The sequence below is a fragment of the Ursus maritimus genome, unplaced genomic scaffold (assembly GCF_017311325.1).
Source record: "Ursus maritimus isolate PB19 unplaced genomic scaffold, ASM1731132v1 scaffold_14, whole genome shotgun sequence".
NCBI classification, from domain to species: domain Eukaryota; kingdom Metazoa; phylum Chordata; class Mammalia; order Carnivora; family Ursidae; genus Ursus; species Ursus maritimus.
This window is the reverse complement of record NW_024423786.1, coordinates 43,141,490-43,158,507: the sequence shown is the minus strand read 5'-3', so window position 1 is coordinate 43,158,507 and position 17,018 is coordinate 43,141,490. Positions and strand designations below refer to the sequence as shown.

General features: G+C 42.7%; 3 protein-coding genes across 3 annotated transcripts in view; 2 read left to right on the top strand and 1 right to left on the bottom strand.

Annotated features, from left to right (window-relative positions):
• The first annotated feature begins 6 nt into the window (after positions 1–6).
• ZNF501 (zinc finger protein 501) lies at positions 7–1,453 on the top strand. The gene has a single exon (XM_008703908.2). The coding sequence runs from the start codon at positions 165–167 to the stop codon at positions 978–980; it is 816 nt and encodes a 271-aa protein (XP_008702130.1). The 5' UTR covers positions 7–164; the 3' UTR covers positions 981–1,453.
• A 1,909-nt stretch (positions 1,454–3,362) lies between these two features.
• On the bottom strand, positions 3,363–8,530 carry KIAA1143 (KIAA1143 ortholog). Its single transcript, XM_008703904.2, has 3 exons — positions 8,364–8,530; positions 4,877–5,021; positions 3,363–4,211 (listed from the first exon to the last, which is right to left on the bottom strand). Exons 1-3 carry the CDS (start codon positions 8,469–8,471, stop codon positions 3,997–3,999), a joined length of 468 nt encoding a protein of 155 aa, XP_008702126.1. The 5' UTR covers positions 8,472–8,530; the 3' UTR covers positions 3,363–3,996.
• Positions 8,531–8,581: 51 nt separating this feature from the next.
• Positions 8,582–17,018, top strand: part of KIF15 (kinesin family member 15) — a 65,086-nt gene continuing 56,649 nt past the window's right edge. Inside the window, exon 1 of the mRNA XM_008703905.1 lies at positions 8,582–8,750. Within this exon, the coding sequence (XP_008702127.1) occupies positions 8,732–8,750 (19 nt within the window). The 5' untranslated portion in view covers positions 8,582–8,731. The remainder of the gene's footprint in view (positions 8,751–17,018) is intronic.

Genomic DNA, 17,018 nt, shown 5'->3' with positions numbered 1-17,018 from the left:
CCCGAGGGGACAGTACATGCACACATAACACCCAAAGCTTTCCCAGGACAGTGTTACTATAATAATCATCTTTGAGAAAGTTCCTTGTAAGTGTCATGAATTTGAGAGACAGTTTCCTCTAAACCTGAACCTACTGGACAAACATTCCTTGTATTACAAGCAGCATGAGTTCCAGCCAGATTTCACTGCAAATGAACCCTCAGAGACTTAACACGCAGAAGAAACCTTCAAAGTGTAGTGAATGTGGGAAATTCTTTACTCAGAGATCATCTCTTACCCAGCATCAGAGGATTCACACAGGAGAGAAGCCCTATGTATGTAGCGAATGTGGAGCTTGTTTCCGTAAACAGTCAAATCTTACTCAGCATTTGAGGATTCACACAGGAGAGAAACCTTATAAATGTAATGAATGCGAGAAGGCCTTTCAAACAAAAGCAATCCTTGTCCAGCATCTGAGAATTCATACTGGAGAGAAACCCTATAAATGCACTGAATGTGGCAAAGCCTTTTGTCAGAGTCCATCCCTTATCAAACACCTGCGAATTCATACTGGAGAGAAGCCCTATAAATGCACTGAATGTGGCAAAGCCTTTAGTCAAAGCATTTGCCTTACCCGTCACCAGAGAAGTCACTCTGGAGATAGACCTTATAAGTGTAATGAATGTGGGAAAGCCTTTAATCAGAGCGCATGCCTCATGCAGCACCGGAGAATTCATTCAGGAGAGAAGCCTTACACATGTCCTGAATGTGGTAAAGCCTTCACTCAGAACTCCTCCCTTGTTGAACATGAGAGAACTCACACTGGAGAGAAACTTTACAAGTGTAGTGAGTGTGAAAAAACTTTCCGCAAACAAGCACACCTTAGTGAACATTACAGAATTCATACCGGAGAAAAACCTTATGAATGTGCTGAATGTGGGAAATCCTTCAGGCACAGCTCGGCGCTTGTTCGACATCAGAGGCTTCATGCTGTAGAGTAAAACTTGGGATATAACCAGTGTGGAAAGTTGTATATGAAAATGCCCCCCCCCCCCATTCTTAGGCATTTAAGACTCAGTCCTTGACTGGGATGAAGGTTCTGTATGTTGAGCAAAACGCAATGTGTCCTTAACGTTAAGAAAACAGACTCAGAACTAGAGAGTCTTGAGTTTAATGACTTCTCTGCCACTTAATGGGGTTAAGACCGGATCCTCTCCAAGCCTGTTTTCCCCATCCTCCTCCTCAGAAGAATGAGGATACTCACTAGGGTTGTCTTGAGAATAAAATGAGTTGTATGTAATAACTGTCATTAATTGGTTTTGAGTTATAGATGTTCCAAGCATATATAAAGCTACTGAAAACGAGCAAAGTTCAGCATTAGTTTTTGGTTCTCAATGTGTTTTTTAAGAACTTTTTTTTTTTAAAAGATTTTATTTGACAGAGTGAGAGAGCACAAGCAGGGGGAACAGCAGAGGGAGAGGGAGGAGCAGGCTCCTTGCCAAGCAGGGAGCCCAACGCAGGGCTTGATCCCAGGAACCCTGGGATCGTGACCTGAGCTGAAGGCAGATGCTTAACCATCTGAGCCACCCAGGTGCCCCATAAGAATTAAAAAAAAAAATTTTTTTTTTTTATTTAAAGATTTTTATTTATTTATTCGACAGAGATAGAGACAGCCAGCGAGAGAGGGAACACAAGCAGGGGGAGTGGGAGAGGAAGAAGCAGGCCCACAGCAGAAGAGCCTGACGTGGGGCTCAATCCCATAACGCCGGGATCACGCCCTGAGCCCAAGGCAGACGCCCAACCGCTGTGCCACCCAGGTGCCCCAAAAAAAAAACATTCTTGAAATTGGGCTATGATTTCATGCTTAATCTACAGAAAGTTATTTAAACTATGTCTAGATTTAAATAGAACACAATTTAAGAGTTTATCCTTGAGAAAATTCAGATTAATCAGAGAAAAAAGAAATTACTGGGATTTGAGTGGACATTGTGAAGTGTACTTCTGAGTACCCTGAAGAGCTTTTTTAGATTTTGATACCTCCCACTGTTGGATCTTACTTCACTTCAAGCTCTAGATCTCTCTTTTCCATGAAAAGGGAAGCCTTGCTGACACTAACCAAATAAAAACTTGTGTTGCAGGACTTTTGTGTGTTTGCGGTGGTGGGGGTTGGTGAGGAGAAGTTATATATGAGAATAAAGAGAGGTGGAAATAGAAGAGAACATAAGCATGTTGATTAGTATGTGGCTGTACTGGTTTGGAATTTGTGAAACTAGATAAAGAAAATGTCACTTAAGAGTTGGGAGTCCAGAAGGGGGAGCTCACACATTCCACACCTTGCAGCCCTTTGCAGAACCAACAGAAAGAGCCACACCTTGCATTCCTAACAAGAAGACTACTTTACTAAGCCCCAGCAGGGAGAAGGAAGATTATCTCCTTGCCTGGCAACAGCCCCGCCAATGAGACCGTCACAACTCAGCCAATGAGAAGCCATTACCTTTCAAACTCCCAGTGTACTCCAATGGACATTTTGTTTGTAACGACTCCTCCCAATTCCCCCCATCCTCTCCAAAAGAGCAGTCCCCTCCTTTGTTCTCCTGACTTGCCTAGTTTTGTAGTAGCTTGTGTGTCCTGAATTGCAATTGTCTACGATTCTCAAATAAACCCATTATGCTGGTAAAATAATTGACTTTTATTTTTAAGGCTGGCAAATTCTAGGAGCACAATACTAAAGAGGGCCTCTTAAGGGAAGAGGAGGGCAAAAGACATTGAATTTTCAGATGTCAGAAGTGGTACTGACCAACAACTTTTGGTTTATTCTTCTCATATATCAAGAAGTCCAGAAGTTGGCAGTCTGTGGCTGGTGCAGCAGCTCCTTGAGGCATGCTATCAGGATCCGAGTGCCTTGAGTCTTTCCACTGTACCACCCAGAGAAAGGGTCTGCCTTCCTTAGGCCAAAAGATGGCTCCAGTACTCCTAGGTTTCGTGTATGTGCCCCAGAATGTGGCAGGATGTAGCAAGGACAAAGGTTCGTGCCTGCCAGACCTGCTTTCTTGTATCAAACACCTGGTAGCTTTATTAAGCAGACTGCTACTTGTATCTCTCTTATAGTGTTATTAGCTTGTATCTCTCTTATAGTGTTATTAGCTTGTATCTCTCTTATAGTGTTATTAGCTTGTATCTCTCTTATAGTGTTATTAGCTACAGTCTCCATGTTATACATTCGATCCTCTCTTCTATCAAGATCAATTGTTATTAGATGCTCACTTGTACAAGACCCACTTTTTAAATTTATTTTTTTATTTTTTAAAGATTTTATTTATTTATTTGACAGAGACAGAGACAGCCAGCGAGAGAGGGAACACAAGCAGGGGGAGTGGGAGAGGAAGAAGCAGGCTCATAGCGGAGGAGCCTGATGTGGGGCTCGATCGCAGAACGCCGGGATCACGCCCTGAGCCGAAGGCAGACGCTTAACCGCTGTGCCACCCAGGCGCCCCAAGACCCACTTTTATCTCTAAAATTCCTAGAACTGTTATATGGCTACCTTTAGCAGGAGCTGGGGAAGTATTCTTAACTAGGCACATTATCATCTTTCTCCTCCAAAGTGGGCTTCTGCTAACGAAGAAGATGCAACAGGCGATCTGTTTAGTGACAAAATCCTCTATAGCAATTATATTAAGTTTTTGAATTTTACTGATCTGGAAAAATGCTCAGAATATAATGTCATGTGAGAAGCAGGACAGAAAACATATACAATATAATCTCAATTTTGTTTTAAAAAATATAATTTACATACATACATACCCCACATGTGGGAGGGAGTTCCAAAATGTTAATAGTAGTTAATATCTACAGAGTTAGCCTCGTGTCAAAGGGGTACTAAGAGACAAATTTTTATCATACTGAATTTTTTCTGAATTTTCTATAATGAACTTGTATTATTTTAAATAGAAAAAAAAGTGTCACTTTAAAAAACACCCCATATACTCTTAAGGAAGATGAAGTCCAAAATATTTACACTTACTCAGTTTCATCTTCATTGTCAAAAGAAAGGAGGCAACTGTTTTTTATTTGCTTTTGTGAGTTCTTTTTAACTGAGTCCTGCTTATTTATTTCATCTTCATTTGCCTTCCTCTTTTTTGAGCTTGCTGTTAAACCTGAATATTTTTCATCCGAGGAACGCTTGACTGGTTTTCGATACATGATTCTTCCATCAACTATAGCCGGTTCTTCATCTGCAGCAAAAACAAAGTTAAAGAACTTTCTTCTCTCGTTATTTTGTCTTTATCAGAGACTCAAATGACAAGAAGATCTCAGACGGTATTTAAGGATGTCTTGAGCCAGTTCTGGTCTTCTCCACTGTTTCTAGCTATACCCACAAGACATGCAGTCCCTTAATAAAAACTCACTTCCTGAAGTATTCCATCATGTTGCCAGTCCCCAATTAATTACAGTCAGGCTGTATTTTTAAGTATTACGAAGAGTGATTGTTTGGAACTCCAGCATTTTTCCTTAAAACAATGTAATAAATATTTAGGAAAAATGAAAACTATACCACATAGCGTATCGTGCTTCAGGCACTGATTAAATACACCTCTGATGACTAATTTGTAAACCTAGCCACCTTTTTTTTTTTAACAGGATGTTTTTATTTAAATTTGCACTTAACCCTCATAACAACCCAGTAAGGTAGGTACCATTATAGTCTCCATTTTACTGATGAGGTAGCTGGGTTGAGAGGAGAAATAACTTGTTCAAGATTACACACACCTGGTGTGTGTTAAAGCCAAAGTCTGAACCTAGGACTGTCTCCTTCAAACATACCACCCTATTACATAAGACAATTTCATATTCCAGGCTTCCTACATTGTTAGAAAAACCAGCTTACTTTCAGGCATACCTGCGTTAGCAGCCTTTATTTCTGCTTTAATTTTCATGACTTCTTCAACTGACAGGTCTCCCTTTTTTAAAACCACCACTTGGGGCTGTTCATCTTCTTTGTCACTGTGATCACCATCTTCATCTGGGAGCTGAGGCTGGATTCTCTAGCGGGAAAACACAAACACAATATGGAGGCTGCTGACCTTGAATCAAATACAACTGTTGTCTCTGTGAAATACTGTGATGACTAAGTGACAAGGGTAACTTGATTCACTAAATATATTTGGCCAAGAATTTTCAAGTAACTCTTAAGGGCCTAACCTTGCCACACTGGGGAAGAGGTCCACCCGCCGGTTACCCTGGAGTGCCCGCCCAAAGGGATTAATTTCCTTCTCAGCAGGACCCCAGCCTGCAGTTCCCAGTGTCAGGGGCCCTCTGCTTCATGGACTGCCAGCATTCCCAGGGCATGCCGAACTGCTTCAGTTCTCTCTGCTCTACATCACCTGTTTTCACTTCCATCTCTTCTCGAAGCCTGACCAAAAAAATAATCAACCCCAAAGTACAGAAAGCAGCAAGTAAAAGGTAGCCTTTCTCCCACTTATGATGATCTCTCCTCCTTCCAATGGCTTCAGTTTGGTGGGCATCCTATCAGCTGTTTTCTAAATGTATAAAAATATGGAAGTATAGAAAACATTCTGTATACGAACAGGATATGGTACATAGTACTATGTGACTTGCTTTCTTTTCTCTATGAAATTGCCCAAACATAAAAAAGTACAGAGAACACCAACAGAAACCACGTAGTCAGTATACACACGTAACAAGTGGTAACCTTTGGCCAGCTGATTCAGAGTTTCAAAAAATGTCAGATACCATAAGAGCCAGCCCCTCTTCCCCAACTTTTTACTCAAAAGATATTTTTGTATAATACCTTGGAATTATCTATTTTAAAGATTTTTTTAAAAAAGTTTTATTTATTTATTTGACAGAGAGACAGCCAGCGAGAGAGGGAACACAAGCAGAGGGAGTGGGAGAGGAAGAAGCAGACTCCCCGCGGACGAGCCTGATGTGGGGCTCGATCCCAGAACGCTGGGATCACGCCCTGAGCCGAAGGCAGACGCTTAATGACTGAGCCACCCAGGCGCCCCTATTTTAAAGATTTTTAAAAAGATTTATTTGTCAGAGAGAGTGCAAGAGCACAAGCAGGGGGAGCAGCAGGAAGAGGGAGAAGCAGGCTCCCCGCTGAGCAAGGAGCACAAGGTGGGACTCGATCCCAGGACCTTGGGATCATGACCCGAGCCGAAGGCAGATGTTTAACCGACAGAACCACGCAGGTGTCTAGGTGTAGAGAGATTACTTAAAAATAAAATCTTAAAAGAAAAAATCCCTGGTGTTCATTAGCTTGAGAATCATTAATTCGGATTCTCTCTTTTTGTTTACACAACTGGCTGGAAAATAAGAGAAATGGTCAAATAAACAATGGCTGCTCAAAGCCACTCCTGAATTAACTCTCAAGAAGGTGAATGGGGCGCCTGGGTGGCACAGTGGTTAAGCGTCTGCCTTCGGCTCAGGGCGTGATCCCGGCGTTATGGGATCAAGCCCCACATCAGGCTCCTCCGCTAGGAGCCTGCTTCTCCCTCTCCCACTCCCCCTGCTTGTGTTCCCTCTCTCGCTGGCTGTCTCTATCTCTGTTGAATAAAAAAAAAAAAAATCTTAAAAAAAAAAGGTGAATAAGGTAATTTAGCTTAATTATATAGTGATTTTCCATGAAACTCTTCTTTTTGTTAACACATCATTAGAACGATGGTTATACTGCCAACATGATTAAGAGTGCAGTTGGTTTTTCAAACACAGAAACATGGAGTATCCCTCTATGGAAGTCTCTTAACTAAGTCAGTCAGTCTAAATCACTGATATGAATTGGAAAGTGCCCCCCCCAAGGTCTCCTAAAATAGCATTCCAGGCTAGAATCATCAAGGTATTAACTATGTACACACGACCATCACAAGGACCTCAAGCAAACTATAAAAAGGTCTTATATTCTCATTTGTAAATCTTTCCTCAAATCTCATCTTCTTTGTCCTTATCAAACTGTTTTTGGTCCTGGGGAATCAGTCACTCCATGATCACGGAGTAACCAAAAATGGCTCGTTGCCTACTGAATAGGCCATGTGGCCTCCCCTCCAACAATTCTTCAATCACCTCTACACACAGTCCATGACTCGCCATCTTTTTTTTTCTTTTTAAGATTTTATTTTTAAGCAATCTCTAACACCCATTGTGGGGCTCAAACCTACAAGCCCGAAATCAAGAGTCACATGCTCCACTGACTGAGCCAGCCAGGTGCCCGCTGACTCACCATCTTTACACCTTTATCCACCCTTCCTTCCATCTCTACCTGCTGTCCTATCCATGCTCAAGATTCAATCTAAGTTATCCCTTCCTCCGTGAAGCCTTGCCTGATAAGCACAGTCAATACAAATGGTCACCCACTACCTGATGCCAGGCCCTGTGCCAGGCGCTGGGAAAATACGGAAAGATTAAGATACCAACCTAGAGAGTTTGATTTAGTGGTGGTGATACACAGGAGAGCAAGTAGTTGCACTGCAAAATGATGAATATTACAGATATGGTCAAAGTGAAGAGAAAAATAGAGGAAAAGTAATTGTTTGGAGGAGTTTTGAAGAGGTTCACAGAGGTGTAACCTGTGACGGCAGAGATGAGGCAGGCAGGAAGGTTATACAAGAATACAGTATTTTGGAGATCCATCTCTTTGTCCTCTCAGAGCCTGGCACAATGCCTGGATTTAGCACATACTCACCGGATTGAGTAATTTCACACAAGTCAATCTTGTTTCCTTTACTAAGCTCTAAGTGACTTGGGGAGTGGGTATTAATGAAAGTACTAGAGTGGTAAATGAATTCTTTATTTCTCCACACAATCCCTAAGCGTAAGTCTCTCCTATTGAAAGAAGTAGGGCAGGTTTTGGTGTGAACCAGTTAGGCCCCAGGAGGGCTCAGAAGTTGATTCCCACCGATACTCATCCCTAGACTATTCAGGTGTTGCTCTTTCTTGAAGCTCCTCTTTTATTTAGATCCAGGATATTCTTAAACATGCTTTTTTTTGGGGGGGGGTAGCGGTAAACAACAAAGCGTAAAAATAGATCCAGGGCATTCTTCCAAAGATGCTCCAGACTCCAGGCCTAGGACATCAGGTCATTTGATCAAGTGGCTCAGTTTCTTTTTCTGGAAAACGGGACTAAGCTACCACTCATCCTGCTACCTATAGGTTTTGGGATAAGCAAATAAGACGACTTTCTTAACCATTTACCAAGGACTGTAGTTGTTTGAAGAGGGCCATCCTGGACTCTGAGGCCCATCCAGATTCGGGGCTGGGCGCAGGTTGAGAGGAGGGACCCCTCAGCGCCTGGCCTCCAAGTCAAGGCAGAAGCCGGAAGTGGCAGGGCAGCTCGCGTTTCTGAGGTAACGCGACTGGCCTGGGCTCACCTTGGTTTCCACGGTAGGCCCTTCCCTGTAGCCTACCCGTTCCTTGAAGCGGGCCAGGAACGTCGGTTCGGCTGGCCGCACGTACGAAACCTGGTTCCGCTTGCTCATAGCTGCTCCCGGGAAAAAGAGGTTCCCGGGTCGCCTGGAGATGGTGCATTGGCTACGGCGCCTACTCGTGACGTCACGACGTCCCCGCCCCTTGCCCAGAGGCCGGGCAACATGGCGGCCTCCTTGCTGGCGTCAACGTCCGACCCGAGCGCCAAATTCAAATTTGCAGCCATCTTGAGCGTGCGGAATCCCGGCGCGCCGCGCGGCTGGAGGTGTGGGTATCCGCTGTGTTGGTCTTGGGATCCAGGAGTGAGGGCGCCATGGCGCCCGGCTGCAAAAGTAAGTAAGGAGTCCCGGCTTCGTGACCCCGTCCCCGCCCCCAAATACAGCAGGGAAGGACAACCCTCCCTGCCCAGGGTTCCCGGCTGGGCGTGAAGGGCAGGAGGGGACTGAGCGGCGTGGGGCGCTTGGGACGTCTCTGTCCCTCAGACGGACAATACGCGGCTGGAACGGCTGTCTTCCCTTCCATCTGTGTATTGGGCCCGCGCCACGAGCCAGGTACAGTTCTAGGCACTTGGGCTGAGCAGTGAACCGGAGAGCCCTCCTCCAGGAGCTTGGCGCCCAGTGACCTGCTGGTTTCTTCCTTCCCGTTCTCGGTTCTGCCGTTTCGTCGTACCCTATTCCCGGGTCCCAAGTGGGGCTGTCTCTACATACCCTTGCCTGAGGTTCTCACCTCCTCCTGGCTCTCATCACCTTCTGCGTATTTCCACACTACTGACTATCCCCAAAGGGGAGAACTTACTCATGTTCCAAGCGCATCTTTTTCTTCTGTAGGGCCTACTGTAGAATCTCTTTAGATAAGCCCAGGATTATCACAGATCCCTATTTTCTTCTCAAGGCGACCCATTCGGTTTCTTCCTGTTTTCTTGGAGAGGAGCACTGCCAGTTTTTGCTTTTGATAAACCCTCCGATTTTTCTTGGTCCTTTGCCGTTCCTGTGTACGTGCCCCATCTCTTAACATTGCCTAATCCTTTAAGGAGTCTTGTTTTTTTTTAAGCTGATTTTGAGCTAATTTGATGGATCTCGGTGAATGGTATAAATGCTAATGAGGAGAGGCCTAGGTTAGAAGATGGGAGAAACTGAATTTTGGAGATTTGACGAGACTTCCAGCAACGTTAATCCTTCAAGCTGTCAATTGTAATTGTCTTCTGAGGTCTTCGTTGTTTCATTAACGTTTTGGGTCATCACACCATTCACTGCCTACTACTCATTGTGCTCGCTCTTTCTGTCTAAAATGTTTCTCTTCTGGGGCGCCTGGGTGGCACAGCGGTTGGGCGTCTGCCTTTGGCTCAGGGCGTGATCCCGGCGTTATGGGATCGAGCCCCACATCAGGCTCTTCCGCTATGAGCCTGCTTCTTCCTCTCCCACTCCCCCTGCTTGTGTTCTCTCTCTCATTGGCTGTCTCTATCTCTGTCAAATAAATAAAATCTTTAAAAAAATAAAATGTTTCTCTTCTTTCTCCATTTTCGGTATTCAGGGAATTGTAGCACACAAATTAGTACGTTTTTCAACTGAAATGTTCACTGGGCTTTCTGCACAACCACAGTATTGTTCTGTAAATCTGGACTCAAACAAGAGAATTGATACCTGTGATATAATTAGAGCATCTGTTTACATAATGGAAAGTGACATTTGTGTGTCACTATTAAAGGACTCTGGCCTATGTACATCACTTTCTAGAAGTGATGGAAACAGGGATATCGACAGCTCCCCTGTGTGAAAATAGTAAATTCCTGGGGAACTCTTCTGTTCCTTGCAGTCTGTTAGCAATGTCAAGGTTGATGACATCCCAGGTAAGAGCTGCTCGCATTCCCAGCAGTCCAGAGATCTGGAGCATGAATTGGAGAACTCACCCGGTGCTGCCCACAACTTTTACTTTTGTGCTGAGGAAGGTTTTTTCTTGTGACATTGGCACCATGGCTTGCTGACTGTGAAATCAGAGAAATGAGAATGTGAAGTACAATCCCAATGAAACTGAGTTTAAGATTCCCTTTCTGAACTTAATCATATTTGGTCAAATGATCCATCGATATTTATCTAGACTGCAGAATACAGCATCTTATGGGTTGGTTTTTTTTTTCTTTTTTTTACAGCAGGAAGATTCCTTTAAAAAAAATTTACTGTTTTGTTGAGGATTAATATACATACAGCAAAGGACACAAATCTTAAGATTACTATGCGATGAATTTTTACATATGAGTACACAGTCTTGTCACTGCCACCAAGATCAAGAAGTAGATTGGTTTCTATGCCCCAAAAAGTTCCCTGTGATCCTTACTAGTTAACAACTGTACTGATTTGCATCACCATTGACTGGTTTTGCCTATTCTTGAACTTCATGTAAATCGTACAGTATTTATTCTTTTTGTTCTGGCTTTTTACTGAACATTGCGTCTGAGCACAGTTTGTGTGTTGTCTGTAGCAGGTAATTCTTTTACGTTGCTGGTTAGAGTTCCATCCTGTCAGTATTCCACGATTTACTTATTCTTTTTTTTTTTTTTTTAAGATTTTATTTATTTATTTGACAGAGAGCACAAGCACAGGGCAGCAGCAGGCAGAGGGAGAGAGAGAAGCAGACTCCCCACTGAGCAGGGAGCCCAATGCGGGGCTCGATCCCAGGACCCTGGGATCACGACCTGAGCTGAAGGCAGACGCTTAACCGACTGAGCCACCCAGGCGCACCTGTTTATTCTTTTGATGTACATTTGCGTTTCTAGATGGACTATTAGGAATAAAGCTGCTGTAAACATTCCTCAACATATTTTAAGGTAGACGTGTGGAGGACCTCAGAGCTAAAAGAATTTTACAGTGAATGCCTAGTAGGAAGGACCCTTGTTGTGTCAACCTTTGACGGCAGCCACGTGATAAATTTTTATATTCTGTTTAACCTTTGCTTAAGATACAGCATACTGAGGTCGTTAAGAGCGTGCGCTTTGGATCCTGAATGCCTGGGTTCAAGTGGCAGCATTTCTCAGTGACAGCATTGCCTCAGACCTCGATTAGGCTTAATGCCAGAACCATCTACCTCTGTGTAATTTTTGGTTTCATTTTATCTCACTATTGGCTTACTAACTTGTTTTTTTTTCTTTTCTTTAGTAAACATTTCATTTTGGAGTAATTTTAGGTTTATAAAAAAGTTGTAACCTGTGTTCATCCAGGATCTTCTCAACTGGACTAGACTACCAGGAGCTCTATGGACTCCCCTCCCTGCACTTCAGACTTGAAACTCTAGGCAGTTGAGCTGGGGCAGTTGAAGGGCACACTGCCTTTGGTTCCCACTCGCAGGGTCACTTTACTGTGCTCTCTGTTGTCCAGTGTCTGAAACTCATTGTGTGTTTTTTTCCCAGTTTCCTAGTTATTTAAGACAGACCAGTTAATCCAGTCTCTTTTATTCCATCATGGCCTTAAGTAGAAGTCTGGGTCTATTTTTGGCTCATCTTTACACCTAAGGTGTGGAAAGCTTGGGCATTTATTAGGGCCCTGAACCCCAAATTTTGTTCCTCTCATCTGTGAGTCTATTCGAAACTCTGCTCGAAATCTCAGCCTCTTAGCTGCAGCTCGCAGTCAGTAATGTCCTTGAAGGAAAGAGCAGCCTCAGATGCTGTGCTCACACCTCTGGATTTCCGTCCTCTCTTGGGTTTTGGCCCCATATGTGCTGACCACCTCGGCAGGTCTCCAGTGCCCCCAGGTAGATGTTTTCTAGACATTTTCTGCATTTCTGGTTGCTCTCAGGCAGGAGGCTTGGTCAGAATTAAACTAGTCCTTTAGTTCTGGACTGTGCTAGTAAGGAAAGCCTTACTGTAATAAATTCAGTTTTATCCCAGGACAGAAAAAAATCTGTATCTGAGGAAGCAGAAAAAGTAGAAACAGTTTAAAATCAGTCTGTTGGCCTAAAAGAAGGGCTAAAACTACAATTGAGGGTGGCGTCTTTTTTTTTTTTTGCTGCTATGCTCCTGCCTAGCCCCTCAAATCCTGATTTTATTACTAATGCTAACATTTTTGGTGGTTTGAACCTTTCAATTTTGAGTGCTTAACAAAAAAAACTTAGTAAAAATATGCCTTCTGCTGTCCTCTTGAAGATTCATGGTTGTTGTAGATGATAGTTGTCTTAGTCTAGGCTGCTCTAATAAAAACAAAACTGGTGGCTTTTCAACAATGGACATTTATTTCTCACAGTTCTGGAGTCTGGGAAGTCTAAGATCATGGTATCTGCATACTGGTTGTCTGGTCAAGGCCCACTTCCTCAGTGAGGCTCTCTTTTTGCCCTAATCTCACATGGTGGAAGGGAAGAACTACCTAGGGTGTCTTTTATAAGGACACCAGTGTCAATCACGAGGGCCCTGACTTCAAGACCTAATCACGTTCCAGGGGCCCTCGCCTCCTAATACCACACCCTGGGCGTTAGGATTTCACCGTACGGATTTTGGGGAGATAGAAACATTCATACCATAGCAGTGATAAAGAGATGACTTATTCATCATTTGTATGGAATTAAAGGTTGACTGCTTTTAGTGTGGTACACTGCCTTTATTTTTTAAAGATTTTTCATTTATTTATGAGAGAGAGAGAGAGAATGAGACTGAGCAGGGGGAAGGGGGAGAGGGAGAAGCAGGCTCCCCGCTGAGCAGGGAGCCTAACGCTGGGCTCAATTCCAAGACCCTGAGATCACGACCTGAGCCGAAGGCAGACACTTAACTGACAGCCACCCAGGTGCCCCGTAGCGTGGTTCACTGCCCTTAGGTAGCTGAGGTGTAGATGCCTGTTTTGAACTGCCTCCCCCTAAGCCCCCCCCCCCAAACCGTCTGAATACCTGTCTGACTCAAGCCTTTGTATTTTTTACTTACCTTTTCCGCTATCAGGATATGTGACCTCTGCTCACATCATCTATCCTAATCTTCGTTTTCCTCTTTCCCCAGCTCCTCATAAGGATCAGACTTCAGCTTTCCTAACATGAAAGCCTTCCTTTCATATTCTGGCATTCTCATTTGTTTTTATTTTTTGCCAAAGGTACAGAGGGACTGTTTCTTTGCTGCCAACTCTTGTAGAAACTGTGTGAAGGGCTGGTGGGGAATTGGGCAATCTGGTCTATTCCCCACTTGACAGGCAATCACTTGCTTGAGGCTATAGCTGGAAAGGGTAGTTTCCAGAACAGTTGTTCTGTGGTGAAAATTTACTTTGAACTTCTGTGCTATGAAATGAAGAATAGAAATAAACAAGAGAAAGAATAGAAATTAAGGGTTTTTTTTTGCTTTTGTTTTTTTCCTGATGTCCTAGTATTAATTCATTCAAAGACATTTACTGAGTGTTCATTGTGTGTCAGGCACTGCTCTAGAGAATGCTTTGCAGTTCATTTAGAAGAGAAAGAGAGTAAACTAAAATATGTTATGATGGCAGTAAGTCCTTTGAAGGAAAATAGGGCCAAGGAAGGGAGTTAGAGTGATAGACGGGTGGGTAGGTGGGGAAATAAGCTGGTGTTTCCCATGATGCAAGGTCATGGAATGCCTTACTGGGAAGACAATACTTGAGTAAATGCCTGAAGAAGTGTTCCAGGCGGAAGGTACAGCATGTGTAAAGGTCCTGAAGTGTGACACATTCTAGAAATAACAAGAAATCTAGTTTGGTTGTGTGTGTGTATACATAATATTTTTTGTGAGCCATTTGAGACTGAAATGGGGACATCGTGTACCTTTACCACAAAATACTTCAGCGAGTAATTTCTATGAATAGGTGTCTTCTGTTGGCCAATCACATTGCAGTGATCAAAATGAAAAACTTTTACCTTGATATAGTGCTGTTATCTAATCCACAGTCCATATTTTACTTCTATCCTGTGTACCAATGATCTGTTTTATAGGGTTTTTTTTCTCTAGAACCAGATCTCTCATTGCATTTAGTACTGATAACTGACATTTTTTTAACAGCTTGATTGAGATGTAAGTCAGATACAGTACAATTCACCCGTACAAAGTGTAAAATGGTTTTTAGTATATTCATAGATGTGTGCAACTATCAGCATAGTCCATTAGCACATTTTCATCGCCTCAAAAGAAATCTCATATCTTCAGCCCTCCTCCTTCCCACCTCTCTATCCCCCACCAGCCCTAAGTAACCACTACTCTTCGTTATTCGAAGTGGCATAGTAAAGTCTCCAGCTGTCATTGTTGAATTGTCTACTTCTCCCTACTTTTCTGTCCATTTTCGCTTTGTGTATTTTGGTGATCTGGTATTAGGTGAATATATGTTTATATTTGTGTTATCATCCTGAAGGATTGACCTTTGTATCATTATAAAATGTCCTTCTTTATCTCACTTATCTCTTTATCAACATTTTTTGGTGGTTTTTTAAAATCTGTTCTGTGTAATACCAGTGTAGCTACTGCAGCCTTCTTGCGATTGCTGTTTGACTGAGATATCTTTTTTCATCGTTTACTTCCAGTGTGTTTTTATCTTTGAATCTAAAGTGTGTTTCCTGTAGGTAGTGTATAGTTGGGGCATGTTTTCTCAAGTAGTCTGGCAGTCTCTGCCTTTTGATTATTTAGTCCATTCGCATGTTATTGGTATAGTTGGATTTACATGTGCCATTTTACTTTTTGTTTTCTATGTGTCTCACATCTTTTATGTTCCTCTGTTCCTCCTTTACTGCTTTCTTTTTTGGATTGATTGATTTATTTTGTAGTGGTTGCTCTAGGGTTTTACATGCGCGTCTTATCAGAATCAGCTTCAGATTCATTCATACTAGCTTAATTCCGGTGATATAAACATTATTCCTATGAAGTTCTCTTCCTTCTCACCCCTTTTTTTGATATATTGTTAAACATACTACATTTAATAATGTTATAAACCCAACAGTACATCGCTATAATTATTACTTTACCAACTTTAGTCCCTTCCTCAGGCCAGTACAGCTTTGCTCCTACCCACCTTGTCTGTATATTACATTCCTATTTATTGTAGACCCAACAATACATTATGTACATTTTATTTTATTTGTTTTCTTTAAAGATTTTATTTCTTTTTTTGTTTTTTAAAGATTTTATTTATTCAACAGAGAGAGAGACAGCCAGCGAGAGAGGGAATACAAGCAGGGGGAGTGGGAGAGGAAGAAGCAGGCTCCCAGCGGAGGAGCCTGATGTGGGGCTCGATCCCATAACACCGGGATCACGCCCTGAGCCGAAGGCAGATGCTCAACCGCTGTGCCACCCAGGCGCCCCTAAAGATTTTATTTCTTAAGTAATCTCTACAACCAACGTAGGGTCAAATTCACAACCCTGAGATCATGAGTCACGTGCTGTATCAACTGAGCCAGCCTGGCACCCCCATTGTGTACATTTCAAAGCAACAATACATTATGTACATTCTAAAGCTTTAAAAATCAATTAAAAGAAGAAAGGAGGAAAAAAATAGACATTTCTACTGTCTTTTTGGCTATTATATCTTTGAAATTTTTTCTGCTTTTTATCTTTTTTCTCTTTCTGGTGCTCCCGATTACATGTATATTAGTGTGTTTGGTGGTGTCCCACATTTTTCTGAGGCTGGCTTCATTTCACTTTCCTTCAACCTTTTTTCTGTCTGTTCTTTGGCTTGTATAGTTTCTGTTGATCTGCCTTTGAGCTTGCTTATTTTTTCTTCTGCCAGTTTACATGTACTGTTGAGTCCATCTAGTGAATTTTTACCTCAGTTATTATACTTTTTGAATTGCAGAGTTAACGTTTTTCAAAATAATGTCTATCTCTATTCTCTATTTGCTGGGGCATTGTCATTATACCTTCCTTTAATGCTTTAATTATGATTTCCTTCAGTTCTGTGAACATGTTTATAATGGTTACTTTGAAGTCTCCCAACATCTGGATGCTATCGTAGGCAATTTCTGTAGCCAGCTTTTTTTTTTCCCCCCTCCTTCATGGCTCATACTTTCCTGTGTCTTTGAATGCCTTGCATTTTTTTGTTGGCTACTTGACATCTTAGATAATAAATTATAGCAGCTTTGGATACTGGTCTCTCTACCCTCCAGGGGTTGTTATTTGCTTGTTTGTTTAATGACTGACTGGATCATTTTAGTGACATCTCTTTCCCTCTCACAATGTTAAGCCTCTGATGTCGCTCCTCAGAGAAGTTCAGCTTGGGGTATACCCACAGTCACCCTGATGACAGTGGTTTTGGTGGGGACCTCTTTCTCTCTTTCCCTGGCCACACTTAGTTCTTAAACTTCAGGAATACCAGCTAATTGCCCTTTTTTGAACAATGCCCAGAACATTGCCCTACAAGTTAATCTAATTAGATTCTTCCCCACCCCCCTTTTTTGAGGGGGAGGGGTAGAGGGAATGGAAACGAGAATCTTAAGCAGGCTCCACACTCAGCCGGGGCCTGATCTCATGACCCTGAGATCATGACCTGAGCCGAAACCAAGACTCAGACACTGGACCAACTGAGCCACCCAGGCACTCCTGATTCTTGCCCCTTTGAAGGAAAAGTTTCCGAGATCTGTGTTTGATACTTGTTTTGTCCCAGTAAAGCTGCTCCCAGCTGTCTGAGGCTCCAGTTCTCTCC